The following is a 27109-nucleotide window of genomic DNA, read 5'->3' as shown; positions in this document are numbered from 1 at the left end:
CCAGGTATGAGTCACCGCACCCAGCCTGTTACATAGGATTTGACATTTGTAGTCACTGAATTGACACTGTGTTTCTGACTTAGACCAACCATAGGATTTATTTATTACTCACAAATTCACAGGAGTTGTGACACTGCCTGGGTTTCCTCCCTGAGTCAGGGGAAGAACTTTTCCCACTGTACCTATTTTAAAGGAACAATGAAAGATAAAAATAAGGAAGCTTTCTTATTAGATCTCATGAGTTTTCCTGTTCAATGTGCATCATTTATAGTTCTACAGAAACATGTTTAGACTTCACAAGCTCTTCTGAAACTTCCTTTATCCACTTGCTGATACGCATTCAAGGGCTTCCTGCATTCGTGTAACTTCACTCCATTGACTTTAGTGGCTCCCAGAATTCTATAGTCTGGATGAACAATACTTTGCGTAACTACGGCTTTATTGATGGGACTCTGTATTCTTTTTACTTTTATTATTAAAAGTAATATTGCAAAAACACTATCCATCATCTGTGTGACACCCATATTCTTCGAACACTGTGTTGTTTGTTTTTAACTTAATTTAGCCAGAGTGTGTCTCTATTGTTTGTCAGTGATATAAAGGTTTCTCAGAGCAAGTAAACCTTGGGCTGAGTCTTTAAGGTTGAATAGGTATTTCAAGCAGCCCAGGACAGGTGCGGAGGGGGTGGGATCAGAAAACAAGTGATGAAACCAGTGTTGGTTCTGAATGTCCCCAATCCCTCTAATTGTTCTCTAGTGAGAAGGATTTGTCAAAATATTAAATGAACACGTTCTTTATATCTGAGGTAGCAAGTTGGACTTCTACCAACAGTCTGGAACAGTCTCTGGAGTGGAGCTGCTATTGCAAAGAAGATTGAGCAAGTGTTTTTATCTGCCTGTCTTTCATTCTCTCTCTTTCTGATAATAACACCTCCATTTTCTTTTGGGGGAAATGGAGATATAATAAGAAAATATCTCTAATTTTTGTCTTCTGTTTTTCTGTTGAAACAAATCCATGTGGTTTGTGCTTGCCCGGCGTCCAGAGAACTCTGTATGCTGCCCTCTTGTGGAGAAGGGAAGTCATGCCACCTAAACTAACCCGATCAGATGCTTCCACCTGGGAACTTGAATTTTTAAGAAGCACAAAAATGTTGGCATGTTTTTGCACGAGTTAATGGGTGCAGCACACCAACATGGCACATGTATACATGTGTAACAAACCTGCACGTTGTGCACATATACCCTAGCACTTAAAGTATAATAAAAACAAAAGAAAAGAAACACAAAAATGGAAAATCATTGGAAACGATTTGTCCAGAAAGAGGTGCCTTAGAGAAATTGGCAACTATTTCTGCCCTAGAGCTTTTCTGATCTTGTTCTTCTGGAGACCTTGTTATTCAGCCTTTTCTTTAATCCAGGGAGCTCTTCGACATTTTTCAAATACCCTGTGTTTTTTGTTTGTTTTTTACTTAATTTAGCCGGACTGTGTCTCTATTGTTTGCCAATGATCTAAAGGATATGTTCGTTTAATATTTTGACAAATACCTCTAATTGTCCTCCAGTAGGAGGTAGCATTTGTGTTTCTACTCACAATTGGAAGCGTCTGGGCTTCATTTTTATTTTGATTTGCTTTAAATAGTTCTGTGGTGTTATGAACAGAGTCTCCTTTTATTCAATTTTCCTAATACAATACCACTTCAATTTCCTGATAGAGTGATGTTGCTTACTTTCAAGTGAGGGAAATGCTGCTTGCAATAGTGGGTTGGCCAACAAATAACTTATTTATTATTGCCAAAAAACAACTGGCTTATATTAACTTGTCAGAGGTATAACTGATAAAATGATCTAATGTCAAATCAATTTCATTTGTAAGTGAAGTGATTCATAAGGATGTGAGCCACAAACTTGTACACTAAGTATTCCAAAGCCAAGCATTCTTACATGATCATCTTAGCAACTGTAAATAATGACATCACCAGCAAACACCAGCAAAAGAATAGACAGGCATGATACAAAAAGTTCCTTTAATTAACATCATGTTTGCCAATTACTTTATTCTTAGGAAAACCATCTGTAGATGTAGCATAATTTGTGATTTGAATTGAAGGCATGTGAAAAAGAATTCAGATTCTCTAACTGGGCAAATAACATCACTAAAATAATGTCCTATGTGCACAGAGGGCTCCTTGCCTGTGTGGAAAAATATATCTAGGTGATTTTTGGAAAATCTAAATAAAGAAAAGATGAACATAAGTAAAGATGAACCACAGCGAGTACACAGTCACCAACAATTGTGTGTACTGGGGACAGTGTGAAGAAATGAAGCCATGCCCACACCCAACTTCTTGAAACATTTCCTGTAAAATTGAAGGAAAACATTTACACATTTGATTTTTGTCTCCTCACTTTACCTACTTTGGTTGAGATGAAAAAAAAAAATGGAAATTGTCCAGAGGAGAGAGATTGATAGTACTGGAACGAGGACTTTTCAAGGTTTTACGTAGGAACAGGAGTGTTGCTGAAAATCCTTGGCACCCAATAAATAATGGTAACGTAATGTAAATAAATATATAAAGCAAAATTAAATCAATAACCCCCATATGGTTATAGGACGTTTTATAGGATCTCAGAAAGGAAGATTACTTAAGTAAATAAAGTTGTGTTGTTTTGTTACTAAGATACGTGGAAAAGATTGTCTTTCATGTGCCAAGCAATGCAACGGACAGCAGGAGAAACTGCCAAGGGCTTGAAGTAGATAAAGGCTCCTTGCCAAGGCCCCCAGTGTGGAATAGACCCCAGGATAGTGGACATGGATAGCTTCTCATATTTCACAATTAAGAGTGATGTTTGCTGTAGGTTCTTTATGGATGCTATTCATCAGTTTATGAAATCTCTCTTGTGTTTTCAGTTTAAGATTTTTTTAAAGATGTTGAATTTTATCAAATACTTTATGTGAGTCAAATGAGAAGACTATATGGTTATTCTGCATTAATCTATTAAATGTGATAAATTACATTTATTCTAATGTTAAACCTCTTCTGAATTCCTGGGACAGAGCAAATTTGGACAAGATCAGACTTGGCTGTATTTGGTTTGTTAAAGCTGTTTAGAATTGTTGTATCAATGTTTATCAGTTAATCATCTGTAATTTTCTTTCGTCATATCATCTTTGTCTGGTTTTGGCATCAAGGCTATATTAACCTCATAAGAATGCTACTAGGGGATTGTTTAGTTTTTCTAAATGAAATGTTCCAATCTTTCCAGATGATTGGAACAATTTTTATTAAAAGGTTTTTAGAATTTGTCCATAAAGTTTTCTGGGCCTGCTATTTTCTTTATAGGAAGATTTTTAACTACTAATTACATTTATTTAATAATTCCAGGACTGATTGATCATTCCCATTGTTTTTAAGTCAAATTTTGTAGGTTATAATTTTCTAGGAATTTATTAATTTTACATGAATTTTCAAATTTATTAACATAACATTTGATAAGCAGATGAAGTAATTATGATAGGTAGACAAAATAAGTATGATAAGTCATTGCAATCTTCTTTTCTTTTTCTTTTTCTTTTTTTGAGATTGAGTTTCACTCTTTTGCCCAGGCTGGCATGCAGCGGTGTGATCTTGGCTCACTGCAACTCCACTTCCCAGGTTCAAGTGATTCTCCTGCCTCGGCCTCCTAAGTAGCTGGGATTATGGGTGTGTGCCACCACCCTCGGCTAATTTTTGTACTTTTAGTAGTGGTAGAGTTTCACCATGTTGGGCAGGCTAGTCTCTAGCCGAACTTGTGACCTTAGGTGATCCACCCTCCTTGGCCTCCCAAAGTGCTGGGATTACTGGCAAGAGCCACCACGCCTGGCCTTTTCATTTTAATATCTACACTTTGTGTGGTTGTGTCTCCTTTAAATCTTACTACTCTTCATTTGTGCATTCTATCTTTTTTAAAAAATAAGTCTCATTAAATATATGGCAATTATATTAGCCCTAGCTAAGAACCATTTTTGTTGCATTATGCCCTCCATGGTACCTTTGTGTTCCCTTTCATTAATGTCTCCTAATATCTGAATTATCTCCTTCCTTTTTTTAAAAAATGAGTTTGTTATCTTCTCCTAATTTTTTAACGGGGTATTCAGCTTATTTTCAATCCTGTATTTTTAAATACAAGCTATATTTAAGGCTAATATATAACCTTACCTTTAAGGCTATGTATTTCCCTCATATATAAATATTAAGGCTATATGTGTTCCACTTTTGCAATATCCTACCGGTTATGAGATGTACAAGATTTATTATTGTTCAGTTCTGAGCATTTAAAAGTTTGTATTATGATTTTGTCTCTGTTTGATTTCTGAAAATATATTTTAAATTTTGATTTTTAAATCTGACTCCATTGCACTATACTGAGAGAACATAGTCTAGACATATAATATTATCTTTTGGAAATTTGATACGACTTTTTATAGCCTAATTTATAACCAATTTTCATAAATGTTCCATGTGTGCTTGAGAATAGTGTGTATTCTGTATACGACCATTAAACCAAACTTAAACTAAGCTTTGGAATTGTTTGGTTCAAATTTTCTATACTCTACTACTTTATCTGGTTTATCTACCAATGTTTGAAGAGGGAATGTTGACATCTTCTTCTTTATTTAGAAGTTAGACACTATATTTTTAGTTGTTACTCTTAAAATTTTGCCATGTTTAATGAAAAAAACTATACAGTTTGCTTTCCATTTTCCCTGCTGAACAATAGAAATTCATTTGAACATGTTTAACAATGCATATCCAACTGATTTCATTCTTTTTCATTCACATCTTTTGTGTATTGTCTTTGGCTAGGCATGCTGGCTTACACCTGCAATCCCAGCACTTTGGGAGGCCAAGGTGGGTGGATCATTTGAAGTCAGGAGTTCGAGACCATCCTGGCTGACATGGTGAAACCCTGTCGCTACTAAAAATACAAAAATTAGCCAGGCGTGGTGGCACACATTTGTAATCTCAGCTACTTGAGTGGCTGAGGCAGGAGGATCCCTTGAACCTAGGAGGCAGAGGTTGCAGTGAGCCAGGATTGCACCACTGCACTCCAGCCTGGGCAACAAAGTAAGAGACTCTGTCTCAAAAGCAAACAACAAACAAACAAAAAAACCACATATTTTGTGTATTGTCTTCTTTTCAAACCCTATGATTAAACATTTAAAAATTATACTGTACAATTGCTCTTTGTTTAGATTTACCTGCACATTTCCACAATTCTTTGTCCACTATTTCTCTCCTTGCATCCTAGACCTTTATTCTGAGATCAGTCTTTTCTTCCTGAAGTACTTGTAGAGGTTCCTTTAGTAGAGTTCTGTAGGTAATAAGTACTCTCAAATTTTATTTGTCTGAAAATGCCTTTATTTTACTTAATTCTTGAAAGATACTTTTGCTGGGTATACAATTCTAAGCTTGCAGTTATTTTCTCTTGAAGTATGAAGATATTCCACCATCTTCAGCCTATTGTTGAGGAGTCTGCTGTTAACTTTAGTCCTTTTGCAGATGTTCTCTCATTACTTTTTGGCTGCTTTTAATCACCTTTTTTACATTCTGTGTTCTTAACCTCAATACAGTGTACTTGGATTTTGTTATGTTCATCTGGCTTGGTATTTGTTGTGTGTCCTGTATCAGTGGATTTACATCTTTCATCAGTCTTCAGCCATTATTTCTTTGAATATTGTCTCTTCTCTATTCTGTCAACCCTTTTCTTCTGATACTTTGACTGGACATGTGCTAGACTTATTGATTCTATTTTTCATAACTTTTTACTTCTTCATATTTTTCATTTGCTTGTACCTCTGTGCTATAATCTTAGTAATTTCTTCTAACTAGTCTTCTAGTTCTCAAATTTTCTCTTCTACCATATCTAATCTACTATTTAGCTATCCATTGAGCTTTTATTACCCATGGCAATATTTTTCATTTATAATTTATATTTAGCTTCTGCTCAAAACATTGTGTTTTTTATTTTATTTTTATTTTTCTAAACATGTCATGTATTATTTTATATTTTGAATCTAATAAATACTAATATCTGGAAAACCTGGGAACCGTATCTTATTTCAGCTGGCTCTTCTCATAGTGTTTATTTCTTTGAGGGTTTATGATCTCATATTTTATTGATCTTAAGTTGTGGAAATCCTGAGGGCCTAAATTGAGGATGTTTTCCTCCAAAGAGCTTTTCTGTTTGCTTTTGCTAGTGACAGAAGATGTCTCTGACCTAGAACACTCAGGAGTCTAGATTTTGTGTGTGTGTGTGTGTGATAGAGTCTCGCTGTGATGCCCAGGCTTGAATGCAGTGGTAAGATCTTGGCTCACTGCAACCTCCGCCTTCTGAGTTCAAGCGATTCCCCTGCCTCAGCCTCCCGGGTAGCTATGACTTCAGGCACATGCCACCATGCCTGGTTGATTTTTTTGTATTTTTAGTAGAGACAGGGTTCTACCATGTTGGCCAGGCTGGTCTCAAATTCCTGACCTCAGGTGATCTGCCCACCTCTGCCTTCCAAAGGGCTGGGATTACAGGTGTGAGCCCCCATGTCTGGCAGGAGTACAGATTGATGTGGGGGTCAGAGGTGCTCAGATTTAGTCTCTGTCTGTGGTAAGCCCAAAGACCCCTCAATGCCTCCATCACACATATATCATATTCTGTTAATTCTACCTCCGTAGTATCTTGTCTAAGAACTTGTTTCTCTGATGAAGCCCTCAATCAGGTTTTTTTGACCTCTTACTGGGATTATTTTAATGGCCTCTTAACTCCTTCTCTCCCTGATTCTTTCCTCCTGCCAATCAGTCCTGCAGCTAGCTGCATTATTAATGTTTCTGGAGCACAAGTATGATTTTTAGAGTGTAAATCCCTTAGGTTTGTATGGTTTGTCATCTCTTTGAAGATACTGCCATTAGGTTGTCTCACTCATACTTCACTACTCCTTTATGAGACACAGTTGATATACTTTGCTGTTCAGTGGCTTCCTCTTGCCTTCAGAGTAAACCCAAACTCCCCAGTCCTGCCTTTAAGTTTTTCTATTATGAGCTCTATCCCATCTTTAAAACCCTGTCCCCTGCTAATCCGTTTCATGCATCCTCCAGTCCAGCCAACTCCATTTCTTAACTCTCTCCTTTTCCTTCCTTGCATTGGTCTTGGTGATGACACTGTCCTGCCATCGCTGTTTCCCCTGGTTATTATCTTTCCTGCAAGGTCTGTCTCAAACACTGACTGTTTCAAGACACCTGTCATTGGTCTCCTCACCTGAACATGTCTCATGTCTCCTGTGCGTTAAGCAGTGTGTGTGTATGAATATGTATGTATATCTATATGTGTACGTATGTAGACACATATACATACATATCCTTCTCTTGGGAATTAATTACTTTGTCTTACAGTTCCTTTGCCTCTCTTATCTCTCTGTCCTACTACTCTGAAGCTGCTTTTTGAAGTCAGGTTCTGTTTCATCTTTGTAGTCAATCCTCTGTTCTGTTCACTCCAACCCTATCTTGAATAATTTTTTGACATAAAGATGAAATACACTTATAGGATCCTAAGTATTTTGAAAGGAGCACAGTGGAGAAATGTCTGAGGTGGTCACAGCTACACAATTCCACCCAGCTGCTCCTGGCAGACTTGCAGATGGAAGGTGGGACTGGAGGTGGATATACTCAGTGGATGATTCCTCTTACTGATCTGAGTGAGTTTCAGTAAAGAGAAAAACAAACCCAAACAAGCCAGAAACAGAATCCTGAATGAATGACGGGAAGCTCAGGGCTCAGGGCATCACAGCAAGGTAGGGACAGGTAATGCGGGGAGTGGGTCCTTCAGTCCCTGGATGGGGGGCCATGCTTGCCATGCAGATTCTCCTTCCTAGTTTGAGAATACTGGTGAGTGTGTCTTCTTGGAGAACCTGTAATAATAATCTGATATGATGGCTCAGCAGTTTCAAGTTTCCTTGTGATATTTGATACTTGGCATATTTTATTTCTTGCCAACAGTTAGAACAAGACATCTTTCTGTTTAAAATATACTTCAGTGACATTTTTGTGCTACGCTATAAACCAAGCAAACAACTGTATGAAAAGAATTTTCAGCTTGATTAGTCTTGTTTAGGAGTTTGCTAGTTCTTGCAATATGCAAAGTGTATTAGTCTATTCTTGCACTGGACAAAAAACTACCTGAGACTAAGTGATTTATTTATTTTTTTAAAAAGAGGTTTAATTAACTCACAGTTTCATAGGACGTACAGGAAGTATGGCTGGGGAGGCCTCAGGAAACTTACAATCATGGCGGAAGGCGAAGGGGAAGGAGGCATATTTTCACATGGCTGGAGGAGGAGGAAGAGGGAGAGAAGGAGGAGGTGCTACACACTTTCAAACAAGCAGATCTTGTGAGAACTCTATCATGAGAACAGCAAGGGGGAAATCCGCCCCCGTGATTCAACCACCTCCCACCAGGCCCCTCTTCCAATACCGAGGATTACAATTTGACGTGAGATTTGGGTGGGGACGCAGAGCCAAACCATCTCACAAAGCAACCACATTGCTATATTTCAACTTCTTTTTGATAATAAATTTATTAATTCATGCAGATAAGTCATACTTTAAAGTGAAGAATGCATGATTGGGCCTTGTACTTTGTTGATACCAAAATATTATTCATCTAAAAAATAATTCCAGACACTGTTTCTTCCTCATGTGCCTTCAGTATTTATCACCGTGCTCAATGCGTAGTAGGCATCCCATGAGTGTTTGTTGAAAAATTCATTGAAGATATTTGAAAATGCTTTGCTAAGGTCCAGTGTGTTCTCTGCTTTCTTTTGTTGTTTTTTTTTTTTGAGATGGAGTCTCGCTCTGTCGTGCAGGCTGGAGTGCAGTGGCCAGATCTCAGCTCACTGCAAGCTCCGCCTCCCAGGTTTACGCCATTCTCCTGCCTCAGCCTCCCAAGTAGCTGGGACTACAGGTGCCCGCCACCACACCCAGCTAGTTTTTTGTATTTTTAGTAGAGACGGGGTTTCACCATGTTAGCCAGGATGGTCTCGATCTCCTGACCTCGTGATCCGCCTGTGTCAGCCTCCCAAAGTGCTGGGATTACAGGCTTGAGCCACCGCGCCCGGCCATGTTCTCTGCTTTCTTAGTGGTTCCTATGGGTACCAAATAGGTGTGGGAGTTTGCAATGAAGTCAGGAGCAAGGACATGTGATTATAAACTATGTGAAGTGGCATAAGATTTGAATAAATGCAGCTGGGCGCAGTGGCTCCTGCCTGTTGTCCCAGCACTTTGGGAGGCTGAGGCAGGCGGATCACCTGAGGTTAGGAGTTCTGTGTCCCTGAGAATATTTTAAAACTAGAGTGTAGCCAGATATGTTGGCACAAACCCATAGTCGCAGGTTCTCAAGAAGTAGAGGCAATAACTCAGGAGTTCAAGACCAGCCTGACCAACATGAAGAAACCCTGTCTCTACTAAAAATACAAAAAATTAGCTGGGCATGGTGGCGTGTGCCTGTAATCCCAGCTACTAGGGAGCTGAAGCAGGAGAATTACTTGAACTGGGGAGGCGGAGGTTGCAGTCAGCCGAGATTGTGCCACTGCACTCCAGCCTGGGTGACAGAGTGAGACTCTGTCTAAAAAAAAAAAAAAGTAAAAAAAAAAGATTTGAATAAATGTTGTAAAACATTGTTGGAGTAAACTGATTAAGTGAAGGAAAAATGAGTGGGAGCCTTCCAGGCCAAGGGAAGTACGTGAGAGCGTGCAGAGGAGGGGTGATCTATCAGAGCAGTAAAGAGGGAAACCCTGCATTGTTTCCATCAGCAAACGCTGCACAGGGGGTCCCATTAAATGAAATGAGGCTGCAAATGGAGTCTGTCCTGGATGGGCCACTGTACAGGATTTATGAGCTGCAATGTATGTCATATTATGAACACAGAAGGATACATGCTGTAAAATCAAATAAGGTTATAATCTAGTCTTATGCATTTATGTATTTATTTATTGAGACAGGGTCTCACTGTCATCCATGCTGAAGTGCAGTGGTGCGGTCATTGTTCACTGCAGCCTTGACCTCCTAGACACAAGCGATCCTCCTGCCTCTGCCTCTTGAGTACATGGGACTGTGGGTTTGTGCCAACATGCCTGGCTAAACTTTAGTTTTAAAATATTCTCAGGGACACAGAACAGGGACACACTGACAGACAGGCAGCACAGGCCAGGGTGTAAATAAGAGGGAAAAGACCTAGAGGAGCAGAATTGCCTTCTTGCAGAGGGCAGTTGTATTAGTCCATTTTTGCACTGCTATAAAGAAATACCTGAAAGTGGGTACTTTATAAAGAAAAGAGGTTTAATTGACTCACAGTTCCACAGGCTGTACAGGAAGCATGGGTGGGGAGGCCTTAGGAAACTTACAATCATGATGACCCACCTGGAGCAGGCCTGAGAGGGCTGTGCAAGCGTGTACCTTTCCTAGCAGCAAAGCCTCGGCTAGAACAAAGGTGAATGAGCCCAGAGGAGAGTCAAAGGAACACAAATCGTTTGGTTCAGTGAGCCGGAAAATATGCAAGAAAGCAGGGGTCTTATTGTGGTGTCAGCCTGTGGCAGTGAGTCTCCATGTTGGTTCTCTATGATCCACCGAAGGTCTTCATGCCGTTTGTGTAGTCCACTCCCATGGCGAATCAAGGCTGATCTGTGTCACCAATAGAATATGGTGGTAGTGACAGTGGGTGACTTCTGAGGGTCATCTGAAAAGGCATTGCACTTCTGCCTTGGACTCCTGCATTACTTGCTCCAGGGAAAGCCAACTACCATGCTCTGAAGCTATTCAAACAGCTCTGTGGAGAGGCACTGAGGCCCCACCTTGCAGCCATCACTAACTTGCCAGCCCGGAGTGAATTAGCCGGGAAGTGGATCCTCCAGCCCCAGTCAAGCCTTCAGTTGATGACAGCCCAAGCCCATGCAACTCATGAGGGACCTCCAAGCCAGACGTACCCAACCAGGCCACTTCCAGCTTCCTGACACACGGAAACTGAGAAAGATAGTGTACAATTATTGTTTTTAGTCACTACGTTTTGGAGTAACCAGAACACAATTTTTTTTTGAAAACAGACAAAACCTGTCACATAGTTGGGTAATTGTTCAAGCATGAACTAGAAGAGAAGGAGATGGTCTGAGAAGTCTCCCTCAGTTGGTACCTTTCTAATATGACCTGTTGGCCAAGGTGATTAATCACATTATATGAGTTTAGAGAGATTTTCCTGGCAGCAATGGTTAATATTGCATTTGCCCAACCAGCTGCACAATCTGATTAGAGAAGTTAGGATGTCGGCAAATTGCAAGGCATTCAATGTCTAACTGTTGAATGAATGAAAGAAACAACAAACAGGGCAAGTGTCACTAATTAATACAAAAATTTGAATTTCCTACAAAATTACTTGCATTTATCCTCCTTCACCTTAGAAACAATACATAAATATCCTTTTACAAATTGCTAGTCTCACTGTACCAATAGCCCAGAATGAGAAATTTAACATTTTTAAACTGTCTTTGCCAGAGTGTCTCTCGGCCTGAGGACATCTGTCTCCCAAGTTGCTGCTTATGCACGCTGGGTACAGCCAGGGTCTGGGTGGAAGTGGGCTGCAGCAGGGAATAGGTCCGAGCTTACACTGACTTCTTGCAGAGGGCAATTGTATTAGTCCATTCACGCACTGCTATAAAGAAATACCTGAAACTGGGTACTTTATAAAGAAAAGAGGTTTAATTGATTCACAGTTCCACAGGCTGTACAGGAAGCATGGCTGGGGGGGGCCTTAGGAAACTTACAGTCATGGTGGAAGGCAAAGGGGAAGCAAGCATGTCTACATGGCAGGAGCAGGAGGAAGAGAGTGAAGGGTGGGAAGTGGGGTGCTACACACTTTTAAACAACCAGATCTCATGAGAATTCTACCATGAGACAGCCCTAGGGGATGGTGCTAAATCATTAGACACCAGCCCCATGATCCAATCACTTCCTACCAGGCCCCACCTCCAACACAGGGGATTACATTTCAACATGAGATTTGAGTGGGGCACAGAGCCAAACTATATCACCATTCTACTATATCAGTACTGAATAAAGAAGATCCTTCATGTATGCGTGCTTGTACACATGAACTCACAAATGTCTACTAAGTTCCTGCTATGATTCAGGTCACACGCCAGGCTATAGGGATACAAGGTGAGCAAAAACAGATGTGATCCCAGTCCTCATGGAGCTTACAGTCAAGCTGGGTGGTGGATGAGTAGCCATGGAGATAAGCATGAAAATTCAGCCATGGGAAGGACCACAAAAGCAAGTTCTATGGTGCTGTGAGCAAGTAGAAAGGGGAGATTTTACCTGCTCAAAGGATTCTAGGGAAACTCTAATAAAAGCTGAGCTTTGAAGGATAGGTGGAAAGGCAGAAAGGAACAGGGAATGGGATCAGTTGGTGCAAAAATCCTGTGAAGAGGCAGCAAGGTGACCCCAAGACGGAAAGGGCAGGGTGACTGGAGTGACTGTGGATGGGATTTCTATGGAGGGGGTGAAGGAGACTTCAAAAGGGCTCTGCACTGCAGAGGAGATGGAGGAACAGAGGCAGGAGAAGCAGAACACAGGTCAGGACAGGCTCCAGGGTCAGAAGTCAGGGAAAGATGCTTCCAGAACAAGGAAGAGGCCTGTAGGCTGAATGTGCTGAGGGCTCACAAAATCATGAATGAATCTAGACAGAGAGTAAGGTCCCCTCCCAGAATGGACGTTGCCTATAAAACAGCTCAAGCCTGCTTTTTCGTCTCAGGAGCATCATATGAATAACAACTAGGTACGATCTGTGAGCTGTGTTAGGGAAGCACATTGATTTGGATGCTATAGAATCACAGAATATTTTCTCCTAGATGTTTTTGTGCAGATTCTAAAGAATGTAAGGAAAATCGACTTCACTTCTCAAGCATGGTGAGAGAGCAGTGGTTATAATGAGGATGCAGAAGATGGTGCTTTTTCTTAAGTCAGGAAAATCTAACTGTAAATAAAAGAGGCCCTCATCCTAAATGCCTCCCTGTCGACATTTTGTTACTTACTAATTCAACACTGGAGAATTCTTGTTTTGATGGCCTATTGTGCGAAGAGCACTGTGTTTGCAGGTGGAGTATCAGGGTTTGCCTCCTAGCTGTGCTATTCCTTAACTGCATGAATATTGGCTGGACACAAAACCTAAGTTTCTGCCTCTGTAAAATGGGCATAATAAATTGTCACCCTCCGTTATGGTTCATGTGGATGAATGAGCGCACACTTTGTGATTTTGAGTTGCAGAGCACCACATCCTTATGGAGAAAAGTCCACAAAGCCTTATCAGTCACTTATTTACATCCTAGTTAGAAGGAGGTGATTGGATTTTGAAGGAAGGCTTGATGGGTGGTGAGAAGGGTGCAGTATGAAAGGGCATGATGTGCTTCGGTAGGTGCCTGAGAGGGAGACACCACCCAGGAGGGAAAGTGGCTGGGGTCACCACCGGTGAACTGCCTACTTCATCACTTCCTCCAGGCCAGTCACACTGCAGAGACAGCAAAGCCCCCGTCAGCTGTCAGCTGGTGCAGATATCATTTCACAGGTGACCACAGGTCTGTGCTCTGTTCATGGGCCAGGTACTCAGGTAGGGTTTATTATGGGACTACTGAACAAACAATGAATGTCCCCATTTCCAAAGTGAGTGCCTGTCTGTCCTCATGCTATCTGAGGCATGAGGGGCTGGAGTGGCACACCCTGTGCACACCAACATGGGCTCGGGTGGGCAGCTCTGCACTGCTCATGGACTAGCAGTTGTGATCTGCTCTTGACAAGACGCTGGGAGTCAGAAAAATGCAGCCTGGGAAGGCGGCCAGACATATGTTTCCTTAGCATAATGCTGGGCCAGTTTTTCAAACTGCCAGCTGCAACTTGAAGACTACATTTTGAGCTCTTGTTCCACTCAGACTTACTAATGTCTCCTCCCCAAACTGTGCTCTTTTTAATTCCATAGGATTAGAGTGAAGAGAGTGAGCGTACCCCTGTGTCTGCCTATGGGAAGTAGACATAGGGTTAAAAATCTCCTTGGTGGGAAAATAAGTAAAGTAAAGGAAGTGTTGGGCAACATTCATCAAAATTCCTCTAAGCTCCATGGCCTGAAGATTGCAACATTTGTCACATTGGATTGTGACTGTTTTCAGTTGTTTATTTGTTTATCTGCTGCATTTGAATGTGAGCTCTTTGAAGCATGGGCTGTCTGTGTCTTAGTCACATTTGCATTCCCAGATTCTACTACATGGCATGAAACAAAAACAGGTGTTCAGCAAAAGATATTATAAAGGAATAAATGAATGAATGATTTCTCTTGTTCCCATTGACAAGCAGTAGCTGGCAGAATTGGAATATCTTCTTCCATATGTGGAATGTAGGCTGGATTGACCTGGACCATTGGACAGAAACTTAGAACACAAATCTGTGAGATTTTTTATTTAATCATGCCAATGCATATGTGAGGCTGGTGTCTGACATCTTAATCCTTTATGTTTCACTAATTCCCAGTAGATTTGTACAACAGAGGAAAATTGCCTTGGCACTATCTTGCAGTGGAAACATGTTAGAACTTCTGTGCAGAGGAAGTGTGTTTTGGGCAATGATGGATTCATGGCAGGTTTTTTTTGAGAAGCACCATTTCTTGCCTGCATCTTTGAAACCCTAAGAACATGAGTGATGTAACATTGAGGTCTCATGTAGTGGTTTGCCAAGAGGGATTGGTCACTATCTGGATGGTAAGGAAGTGTCTCCGATAAATCTGCAGTGGACATGGGCACGTGGGGTGTGCAAAAGAGACCTTTATTTGTCCTCTCTCCCTTGATCCTCATAGTTTTAATGAAAATGGGAGAGAGGGAGAGGACCTTCTGAGTGTCATGTGTGGTGGACAGAGATGTGCACTTGGGGTTAGAGGCTCAGACTGGACTCCCAGGTGCACCAGTTAAAGGGCCAAGCACATGCCGCACAACCTCTTGGAGGCTTGGTTTTCTCCTGTAAAATCAGAATAGTGCTTCTAAAGTTGTTGTGAGAATCGGAACGAAATGAATACTGTTCAAGAAAAGTAGCAAAGCATTATTTTATTGTTTTATTTTATTGCCAATTAGAAGCTATTTCTATTATCCTTCTCCCAGGTCAAGGTGAAATTGAGATGGCAGTGTCTACTTGCCTGCCTCTATTTTCTTTTCCCTTTTCCGTCTGTTCATAGAATCCTGGGGATGGATGTGTTCCTCCAGATGTGCTGTGTCTTGATTTACTGAGCTCCCCACAATCACATCTAGTGCTATAGGTGCATACTCTCTCTTTTGTACTCCTTCTGTGTAGTCTTTGAAAAGCACATCACTATTGTGTAATGGGTATTGCGTAGTATCCTGCTGTGGTCACAATATGCAGATATATTCAAATGAGGTGCTTAAAAAGGAAGTAAAGAGCCACATGAGCCAAACTGAAGACTGAACAAGATTTGATGTCAGATGAATAATATAAGACACGCACTTTCAAAACTCTACTTGAATCTGTACTGGAAGGTCATTTGAACTTGCTTCCCATTTATCCATATGAAACACGAGAATAGCATTTTAACTGGCCCTATCACATAGGAATGCCACGACAATGTGTATGAGGAGTGCTGAACTCCTTGGATGTATGGTTATTTTAAAAATAACTAGAACCAGAAATAGCATATATGAGCACAAGCTAATCTGTGAAGTCACAAAAAACCGCAGAACTAAGGCAGGCTAATAAGGCATTGATTTTAATGACTGGTCATCTATCTAGCCCCAGAGCAACCTCCAGTCTGTTTGGTTTTGATGAACAAAATAGAAATAGCAATCAGGACATCAGGAAATTTTATAGGACAACAGTATTGACATTGGAGTCAAAACTGACAAGAAGGAAGAAAACTTCCGTGAGCTCATATTTTTGAGATGACCACGTTCAGGACAGATGACTGACTCCTAGTTCCATTTTCTTTAAGATCTTTTAAACCTAAGGGTAATAATACCTTTTGATTAAATACACGTTCTCAAATTTGTAATGAAATCAGAATCAGAACTCATAAGTGTCAGTAATCTTGTTTAATATCAAACAGCCCATGGTTGAGGGTTCTGAAACTCTAAAACTGGAAGTAATTTTGCATTGTGCTTCACTCTGAAATGTACCCCTAAGAAATTTGCTCTAATAAGTATCATTCTGGGGAGGAAGATAAGTGCACACGCATCTCATGAGGATGCAGGGAAGAAAACTGATGTCTGATGAGCTTTCACTGTGTGCATCTACAGATTATGGCAAGATTAGTTCATTAAAATGAAATTAAAGAGTGACATCCTGAAATTACAGAAGTCACAACGGAGAGTTAATGAGCAGCATGAGAATAGTGTGACTTGGTATATTGCAAATCCTCTTTTTCTCCATATCCAATGAGTCAGAAAATCTCCCAAGCCATACCTTTAAGGTGCATCCAGAACCTTGTTGCTTCTCATGCCCCACTGCTGTCCGTCATGTCCAAGCATTGTCTTTCCTCACTGGGACTGTAAGAGCCTGCTTACCCATGTCTTCTCTCATCAGAATTCTCCAGTGTCACCCTTCATCTCTCAGAGTGAAAGCCTAAGCCCTTCCTGCAGCCTGTAAAGTCCTCAGCGCTGTTTCCCCTTCTCCACTTTTAACTTACCTCCTGCTATTCATCTGCTTTTAGTCACTGCTAATCCCTGGGGTCTAAGCAGTGTTGGGGACAGAGTAGATCACAGTAAGTATTTGCTGAACAAATGAATTAATGGCAGTTAACCTCAGCATTTCCTGGATGTTACTGTGTTTGGTTCTGTGATGGCCTCTTTTGGGTGACAGATGAGCAATAAAGATAAATCTTGGTTCTTGTTCTCTTAAGAACAGGGGGGAATGCACTAGCCAAGACTCATTGGTTACAGAAAATAGAAACTCATTCTAAATTAGCAAAATGGAATATTCTGTCCCCAGAACCAGCATTCAGAAAGCGCAGGGGTGAGGCTGGAGCCCGGGACTCTCGCACCTGCCTGGCGCTTTTCTACCCGCTTGTCTTCTCTCCGGACATGGCTTCCTTCTCTCTGGCTGGTGTCCCTGCAGGCTGGAGCCAGAGCCACAGGCCCATCCTGGCTACTGCATTGGCGTCCTGTGGCCGCTGTAACAAATAATTACAAATGGGATGGGTGGCTTAAACAACAGAAATTTGCTGTCTCACAGTCTTGGAGACCAGAAGTCTGAAATCAGTTCCACTGGCCTGAAGTCCAGCACAGGCTCTGGGGGAGGCTCTTCCAGCCTCTGGTGACTGCCAGCATCCCTGGGCTGTGGGTGCATCGCTCCCATGTCTGCCTCCATCCTCACCTGGATTTCTCTTGTGTGTGTCAATCTCCCTCTCCTCTGTTTACAAGTTACATATGTGACTGCATTAGGGCCCACCCAGATAATCCACGATAATCTCTCCGTCTCAACATGCTTAATCACTTTTTAATAAACCATGTGAGGTGACAGTCACAGGGCCAGGGACTAGGACAGGAATGTCTTTTGGAGGAGGAGGGCTGTTTCAGCCTGCCATGGCTACCATCCTTCCAAATACATGAATGATGGGAGAAAAAGACCTTTCCACCAGCCCCTGTTAGAAGAGTCCCAACTCTGAATGACCCTGTCTAGGCCACTGCAGAGCCCTGAGCCAGTGGGGAAGTGGGGCTTTGGGAAGGAGTAGGGGTAAGGAGGGGTCCTGTCACTTGGTTGGAGTTGGGGAGGGAGCTACCATTCTCCCAAAATAGGAAGAGCCGGGTGGCTGCTGGTGAGACAGAAATCACACAGCTCCATTAAATGGCATGTGGGGAAACATGACAACATAAGGGAGTAATGCAGGAAAATGTGTGTGTTTAGGCTGGGCGTGGAGGCTCATGCCTGTAATCCCAGCACTTTGGGAGGTCAAGGTGGGAGGATTGCTTGAGCTCAGGAGTTCGAGACCAGCCTGGGCAACATGGGGAAACCCTGTCTCTATAAAAAGTACAAAAATGAGCTGGACATGTTGGCTGGAGCCTATAGTTCCAGCCACTTAGGAAGCTGAGGCAGGAGAATCTCTTGAGCCTGGGATATGGAGGTTGCAGTGAGCCAAGATCGCACCACTGCACTCCAGCCTGGGCGGCAGAGGCAGAGGGAGACCCTGTCTCAAAAACAAACAAACAAACAAACAAAAAACAAAAAAACAAAAACAAAACCTTTGCTGGGAAGCAGGAGAGTTTTCTGGAAAGGAAAGCGGTAGGTTTACGCCTTCCCTTTCCTAGGTGCTCAAATTCAAAGAGATACTGTATTTCTAGTTTTCATCTATTTACAATTCATTTAGCTTTTTGTTTGTTTGTTTTTTCCTCTCTGCAGAACACAAATCCAGTCAAATTTTGGGTTGTCAAGAGGGAGAACTGACAGCGCTGGGATGAGTTTAGCCAGGTCAGCTCTTCGAGGACACCGGTCTGGTCCACGGTCTGCCAGCACGTGGCAGCCTGGACCCGGCCTTCCTAGAGCTCCAGTCACTGTAGCCTCCAGGGGCGCTCCGAGTCCGTCTGGAGGGCCGCGAGGCTTCCAGGCTGGAAGGAGGAATAGGGAGACCTGGGGCAGCGTTAAAATTACAGAACCGAGAGAGGTGGGGTCCGCTGAGTCCTTGGCCTGGGCACCAAGGCACACTGAAAACTGGCATCGTGCATGCGCTAGAAATGACAGCTAGACGCAGCAAGGTCTAAGGACACTGAAAACCCCAGACTTGGGCGCACTGGGTGCGGGGAGGGACATGGAAGGACCGGGCTAGCCACAGGAACTACAGCGCTGCGGACGGGGTGAGGGGTCCTGGCCCGAGTCCCCACGTGGGGCACAGAGGTGTTTATGTAAGGGGACAAAGGGTATTCCTCTGCCCCATGGGAGACTTCCCCAGCCAGAAAATGAGAGGGTTAGACCAGGGGAGGAACTTCCTCAGCCACTTGGCCCGGCACAGCGACCGCCGCAAGTTCAGAACCGCTAAGTCGGTCCGGGGCGCTCCGGCCCCTACGGCCCGCGCCCCGCCCGCCTCCGGCCGGGGCCCCACCGACCCGGTCGCCCCCGTCACCCCCGCCCGCACCTCCGGCCCCAGCCCCGACCCCGCATGCCGGCAGGGGGCGCCCAAGCAAGGCTAAAAGGCTCGGCGGGAGGTCGGCGGCCTCAGTGGCGGAGCGCGGCTGCCGGTGCGCGGCCGGGAGCGATCGCCGCGGGGCAGGGGCGCAGCGGGCACCGCGCAGAGCGCGCAGAACAGACGGACGGCTGCGGGGACCCGACGGCGGCGCCTCCGCACTCCCCAGACTCCGGCCAGCGCCCCTCGGCCAGCCGAGAGCACCCAGCCCCGGCTCACCCCGGGCTCCCGATGGCCCCCGAGGCCGGGGCGACCCTGCGCGCGCCGCGCCGGCTGCCCTGGGCTGCGCTGCTGCTACTGGCCGCGCTGCTCCCTGTCGCCTCCTCGGCGGGGGCCCCAGGTACGCGCCGCGCCCCGGCCCCCGGCGCTCCTCCGCTCCCCGCGCACCCTCTTGCGCTCGGGCCTCGTTGTCCAGCTCAGTACTGGCTACGGGTCGTGTCACTAGCCTGTGCCTCCTCGTCACTTGCGGGTCGGGGCACTTGGCGCCCTGTGTGGGAGGCGGGAGCGGGGAAGCCTCGGCGCCCGGGGACTGCAGCACGCTGGCGTTTAACTTTGCCGTCGCCCGCCCTGGGGTCGGGAGGCTCCAACCGTCTAAGTGTCCCAGGAGATTCAGGCACAGGGGGAAAAAAGGAAAGGAAAAGGAGACTTTCGGCATGCGGGCTGGGGTAATGCCTTTCTATGCCCAGAATTTCCCGGGAGCGTAGGTGGTCATCCTTCTTTCCTCGCGTTCACCTCTCGGGAGACCAGAGGGAGGCAGAGCGGGGCTGTTCTAGAAGGTCGCGGGAAAAGGCTGAGGGCTGCCACAGGCCATCTGGTGCCTCTGCGCTCTGGAGGAGCTGCGCTCCAGTGCCAGCCCGGCTCCAGGCGGCAGGAGGCCCGCGCGCCCGCGGGGAACATTCAAGCTGGGAGAAAATGTTTGTCTTGAGAGGAGGGAGAGGGAAATGAGAAAGGTGATTCCAGAGAAGCTCGCCCTACCCCAGTGGCTGAGGCTGCAGCCAGGATGGATGCTTGCTTTGGGAGCAATGCTTTTCGGAAAATGCTAGCGAGCTCTTGTCAGATTTCTTGCAAGTTTCCTGCAGAGAGAGACAAGTTTGTGGTGGGGTTTTCATTCCGAAGCCTTTGGCGGCCGTTGTTCCCACCTCCCGTGCAGGCATTTTTACACTTGAAACTGTGGCTTTTCGGTCATTGGTTTGTAGAAATCCAAGAAGCAGACAATGATTGTCAGATACTATTCCAACGAGGGTACCAGCGTATATACTGTTCTCTTACTTCAGAGGTCAAGGAAGAAAAGTTGGGGGTCACATTGCTTTGTGACTGTTTGGTAGATACATCATCCCAATGCTTAGTTCAGGTTTATGCCAGGTATTCTGATGCCAATGCCACTTTTTCATAAAAGGCAGTGCCTGTGGTAGGGTCTTTTTCTTCCCATTAGTGATCTCTAGGAGGGTATTCACTGAATATTTTGCACAGTACTTGAGAGGAATAAAACTAAATAAAGTCTTCCAACTTCCCCACCTATAACTCCTGGCTTTTGTTTTTCTAAGTGAAAATTTTCCGAGTGCTGAAAGAGTTTTTGTTTGTGAAAATGGTCTGAAACTGAAACCAGTGCTGCCCTGGCTTTGTGGCCATTCCAGCCTTCTGCCTTTCCGATTCCTCTGCCACCTGCCCGTGGGTTGCATGTGAGTGGGTCCGGGCAGGGTTGTTTGTGAGAGCTCCTGGAATCCCACCGCGATCTGCACTCTTGCTTCTTTCGCCTTCTGCTCTGTGAATCACTGTGCTGAGGAATGCTGGGGCTGGACAGCTTCCCAGCCCTTCTCTCTACTGTGTTGACGTGGGATCTACAGTAAAATGATGACCAGACTAGAAGTGGACAAAGGAGGACAAGCACATTTCAGAATGAAATCTACTAAATTTAAATTAAGTAATAGAAGGATAGAAACAGACATAGCAACCTGTAGATGGCTGCCCATGCTGTGGATGAAATTATGGGGTACATAATTTCTTTCATGGGCTCCCTTTGACGCAACGCCATGGGCAGACTGCTCCCTCTCTCTGGTTGAACTAATGCATGGACCAAGCAAGCTGCTTGTGTCAAGCCCTCACCTTCACCACCCTTTTGGGGCCAGAATCTCTGTAAGGAAATTACCCAGGGCCACATAATAGTGACGGCTCCAGAGGGACTTTGCTTAAAGCAGGACACACTGAAGATCTGCATAAGCCCTTCAGTGTAGGGTCAATTAAACGTAAAACAAAATAAGCAAGCAGTGCCCTCTCCTCCACGCACATCCATCCCTGCAACAGGATACTATGCAAACGTTAAAATTATGATGGCCTTGCCAGTCTGGTATGATACATTTTTCTAAACACATGTGGATGTACTCACACATGCACATATTTACAGTGGATATCTTAGGGTGGTTAGGGATGATTTTTATTTTCTTCTTTAAAGAAGCTTTTAGGGAATTCTCCGTGTTGAAACTATTTTCAAAGTAATACTGAGATTACTGAGATGCTATTTTTCTTTTTCACAGTTGACATGTGCACTGAGGGTGCAAAAGCTTGATGGGTAAACTGCGGGTGCCTTACTGAGAATCAAGGCAGGGACATCCCCATGCACTAGTAGTCATTGAATTTTGGGGGCCTTTGCAATTAAAAAATATTTGCCAGTTTCATTAAGAATGTTCTTGTTGCCACAGTAAAATTATTAATTTTACCAAATCTCTGTATCTTTGACTATCTGTCTTTTTAATAGTGTAAATAAATGGGAAGGACGCATGAGGTACTACTGCTGATGACCAAGTTCAGTGGCAACCCCAAGGGGAAGCACTGTTTGAGTTGTGCATTAAGTTAGCTGATTTTTTTTAATGGAGTGTGGTATTTACCACAAAGAATGACAACAGACCAACTAGAATTATTCTGACTTGGGTATTTGGCAGATGTTTCCTCAAAAATGAACAAAGGGAACCTGCTACTTCTAGTAAAAGAACTGCTGTTATTGCTTGCCAGTGATATCATTTCAGCTTTCAAGTGAAAATTAGAATTTTGCCAAGTTGTTTCCACCACTATAAGCTTGAAAGTTTCCCAATATTTAAATTTTTTTCTAGTGAGATCAGTGGTGATATAAATGAATGTGATTTATAAATGTCATATTATAAAATGTGTGAACATTTGGATGATCTGCATAACCAAATAAACCAACAGATCCAAATGACCAGTGTATAGCCTTACAACAATCTTGCATGGGTAAAAGATCTGTTCCAAGTGCATGATAGCTCAATGGATTTTTAATGTAACAAAATATGAAAAATTCTTCATATGATTTCAGATTCTAAGAAATAGCTACTTGATGAGTTTTGGTGTAATATCAAAGATTTTTCAAAATTATCCAAAAAGTCTGTTGAAATAGTTGTCCGGCTATACATCTGTGTGAGGCTGGATTTTCTCCAACCGAAACAACATATTGCAATAGATTGAATGCATAAGCAGATCAGACATACTCTATTAAAAAGATTTGCCAAAATGTAGAAACAAAGCTGCTCTTCTCACTCATTTCTCTTTGTTTTGGAAAACAGTTACCTTTCATATAAATATATTTGTATGTCAACATGTAATGGTTTATTATTGTTATTTCAAAACAAGTAAGTACATATTTTAGACTTTTCTTAGTTTTAATTGCCAGTAAAGTCAATGAGGATAGATAAAACTCACAGAAACATAACCTCCTTGGCATCCTCATAAATTCAAGAATAGAAGATAATTCAGACACCAAAACATTTGAGACACACTGGTATATACGGAGGGAAGTAGGTTAAAAATCAGGATGCCTAGGCATGAGTGGCAGTGCTGTCCTGCACCCCTGGGGGCCTTGGGCTAGTCTCCGCTCCAGAATAGACCAATTGAAGGAGGCTCCTTCCATCTCTGGAAGCCTTTAGAAGCTTGCCTGTGGCTCAACCTGCATGTGGCTTTATGAGGTTTTCCTCTTACTTCAGTCCTCTTTGAGAGAACGTAGAGAGACCCTCTCTCCTTTTATCTTGTGCATTGGAGCCCACCAATGGCAGACGGTAGAGCTGTTTTGTGCATCAATTGATCATGAAATTTATTCCTGTGGAATCAGAGGTTGTCATAGGATTGCAGAGTGACAATTCACATCCCTGGAAAGTTATCACCAGACAGTTCCAGAGCATGATCAAGATGCCCTACCAAGACCATTCACATCATATTTAAGTTCTAAAGGCCCATTCCCTGAAAACAGGAGGGGAAGGGGAGCGTATTCGTTTCCTATTGCTATAACAAATTGCCACACACTGAATGACTTGAAACAATACAAATTTATGATCTTTATTATAGTTCTAGAGATCAGAAGTCTGAAATGTGCCCCGCTGGGCTAAAATCAAAGCCTGCATTGAAACTTTAAGGGAGAATCTATTTCCTTGCTCTTTCCACCTTCTAGAGGTGCCCACATCCTTGGTTCTGGGGATTAGGACAAGGACATCTTTGGGGGACCATTATTCTGCCTAAGTCAAGGGATGAGAGTGAGGCAGGGAGCCTGGAAGCAAACATTTCGGGAGAGGCTCCATCACCCTTGGCTGATTAAGGAGCAGTCCTCTTTTGACTTCTTTTGCCCCCCTTGGAACTTAGGGATTTCTTGTGTTATAGTTAAACTGTTACCAGAAGCCTTTATTTCAGTTTAAAAATAGAGGTATTTAAAGATATAAAAGTAAAGGAGAGAAAGGAATATGTATGTGTATGTATTTACTTGTAAGTGCACAGGATGTTTCTGTTAGAGTACCCATGAAACTGCAAACTTTGGTGCCTTTGGGGAGGAGAGCTGGGTCGCTGGGGGACAGTGGTGGATACTGTTTCATCCATCTCTTTTACCAATTTTTGTAGATGTATGTTAGAACATTTGGAATCAGGAAGGTATTGGTTATTCACATTCGTGAGCACCCTGTTTTCCTCCCTCCTAAGTCATCCTTGCTCATTGAAAAACCTGCGTCTTCCTCCCTCGGCCCGGCCGGGGCAGCGCTTGCGCTCTGAGGCCCTTAGAGGGCGCTCCTCGACTTCTGGCGGCGAAGCCATCACCCGCGGGCCCTTCCGTGCAGCCCTGGTTGGACTCGGCTGTCGCTGTGGCTTTACAGAGATAAGCAAATTAGGACAAACATCCAGTTATCTGCCTTGTTTCTCCCTGAGTGCTTGCCTTTTGGCAATTTTTCTACTCATTGGAGCTTCCTTCATATATTAAATGGGAAAGGACAGATCACTCATTAAGAGTCGAAATGGCTGCGTGTTAGCAAATTCAAATACGCCCTGGTGAGAAAGGAAATTGTCTAGACCTGCCGCTGGGGTCAGAAGCCCGGTGGCGGTTGGGGTGCCGCTGGTGCCTCTGCAGGCCTCCACCAAAGATGCAGCTGCTGGAAGATGGGGTGAGCGTAAGGGATGTCGCATTGGCCTTAATAACTGCCTCCTTGGCCGTGATGGGTCTTCTCTCAGCCTCTCCCCTCCACCATCAATGTTAATTTTTGTATCAAGAGAGGGTAATATTACAATTATAATGTCTAATTATTATAATTATATACTACGTATTCTAGTTATAATAACGCTACACTTGTAAATGTAGCAAAATAACTTGAGAGGTGTTCATGTTAATTACAAAGTAGATGCTGCTCACATTTTTTTACTGTGGTCTCCTGTATGTGGAGGAAAGATTTAATTATGGCATCCTTATAATCTATAAAGTACAATCTACATAATTCTATTTTCAGTTTTATGAGGAATTCCTAGGTGTACACTTCTACTTCGTTTTAATAATAACTGGCAGGTTAAAGTGTCACGGAGTTCACCATTTCTCTCTGTTATTTAATATAATTTCCACAGTGACCTTGTGAAGTCAGTAGCATCCTCATCTTGCTACTGGGGGAACTGAGGTCAGAGAGGTTAACTGGTTTTCCCAAAGTCTCTAATCTAATACTCAGTCTTTGGGGTCCAGATCCCACACTCTCCCTGCAGACACCACAGTTCTGGTTGGTTTGAGCCTTTACTGTGTCTCCTTGTTTTCTTCTCTAGGCTGGGTGTGAGTGCCAACACTCACATCTTTGATCTGCTCAGAATGCCTTCCTGAGTTTACTTTTGTAACACTGCTGTTGGCTGTTGAGAAATGATTCTGTGAGGCACTGAAATGTGTTGAATTCCAGCAGGGCTTAACTTAAGACAAAGTAGCAGTGAATCTAGCCTCTGTTACAAGATGGATTTGGCCTGTGGATATGAGCAGGGTCCTCACTATGGGAAGCTCCCTTTCCATGGTGGTCCTGTTAAGCTCGCCTGTCAGCTCCTTGAAGCTGGTGCTCGGTGTCTAACCTGTTACCCAAACTCTTCGTCACTTAATTTCAGGGGCTCTCTGTGAGTGCTTGATCCTTACCATGGAAATCACAACTTTGAACCTTTGAGACTGTATTTTTAACCAGAAGGCTCCCAGAAGTGCCACCACCTTGTGCTAAGACATTCAGTTTTGTTTAGTGGACCATTTAAGTCAAGAAACAATGCTGAGAAACATTAGTGGCTAATCTGTACCATTGACAAGTCCCTACATCTCACAGAGGCAGTAAGGCTGATGCTCACAGCGTTAAAGTGTCTTGAACTTCTCAGGAGAAATGTACCATTTAAATGCTGAGCTCTGCTATTTAGGGACTGTTTTATGGTGTCACGTCCCTTCATCTGGTTTATTAGGTCCTGATTGAGCCAATGATATGGCTGTGTGACCTTGGGTGGGTCATAGCTCTTCCGGCCTCACTTTTCTCATCTGCAAAGTGAGGGGATTGACCTAGATATTGTGAAGGGCCCCCCAGCTCTAACTTTGTGGGAGTCTCCATTTGAAGGATGTCCATTCATTCATTCACCCATCCAGCAAGGGTTACTAGAAGTCAGACAAAGACACAAAGTCAGATGAACATAGTGTCTGCTGTCAGAGGACACACAGGCAGGGAGGACTGGATGAGGATAATGCAGACAGGTGATACATTCTAGGACACAAGTGGCACAGGTGTCTTGGGGGTGAATTGACTGGGAGGTCAAGGCCAGCTATATTTGAGCCTTTTTAGAACAGCATAGGCATTAGTTGGAGAAAGACGCCGAGGAAGGACATCTCTGGTTGAGGAACAAACCCTGCTGCACATGTGAAGGCACATGCAAGGAACCAGCAATGTTTGGGGTGGCTCGTGCTAAGTGCTGCTCTGTGTCAATGGTGGCATTCGGGGTTGGAGGTGTAGGAGGCAGCCAGCTCAGGAAGGTCCTGGGGTCTGACCTTAATCCATTGTGTTGGTGGCCACCGAGGGAGTGCCATAAGGTGGCACGTCGCTGGGTCGGTGGGAGGTCAGGTAGCAGCCAATCCCAGTACTGCATGGGGCTCTGGCCAGAAGGGGCCATTGAGGCTTTTGTTCATTGTTTGGGGCTTCTTCTATATTTGCTTAACTTGTTTGGGGCTTTCCTCATGACAATGTAGACCAGATGCCTATATCGTGTCACCTCCAGTCATATCTCATTTGAAGAATCATCTTTGTTCCATGTTTTCTGAAACGGCTCATATGTTCTAGAACAGTCCTATTTTGGAAAGGGCTCCAGGGTAGCATGAGTCTCATGTATTTACATGTGGACAGTCTGGTAGGATTGACGTATAGTGCAGGTCTTGAACAGTTGAGTATATTGACTTTGGGGCCGGAGTGAGTCTGTGCCGATTTCAGTGTGGTTCCCTAGGAAAGATTCTGTGTAATTTTAGGAGTTCATGAGCGGGGAGTGATAAGTAACTTGGCTTAAAGAGGAAATGAATGGACACAATTTACTGAGACTTTTACTAAGTCTGCAAACAGAGTGGAGCTGAGCATGTGCCGTTC

The 27109-nt window shown here is 43.6% G+C and overlaps 1 protein-coding gene across 1 annotated transcript in view; it reads left to right on the top strand.

Annotated features, from left to right (window-relative positions):
* Positions 1–19269: 19269 nt before the first annotated feature.
* FNDC1 (fibronectin type III domain containing 1) overlaps positions 19270–27109 on the top strand; it is a 102860-nt gene continuing 95020 nt past the window's right edge. Inside the window, exon 1 of the mRNA XM_033234900.1 lies at positions 19270–19566. Within this exon, the coding sequence (XP_033090791.1) occupies positions 19458–19566 (109 nt within the window). The 5' untranslated portion in view covers positions 19270–19457. The remainder of the gene's footprint in view (positions 19567–27109) is intronic.

This window comes from Trachypithecus francoisi, unplaced genomic scaffold (genome assembly GCF_009764315.1).
Source record: "Trachypithecus francoisi isolate TF-2019V2 unplaced genomic scaffold, Tfra_2.0 Lachesis_group15, whole genome shotgun sequence".
Classification (NCBI taxonomy): domain Eukaryota; kingdom Metazoa; phylum Chordata; class Mammalia; order Primates; family Cercopithecidae; genus Trachypithecus; species Trachypithecus francoisi.
This window is presented reverse-complemented; position numbering and strand designations above follow the sequence as displayed.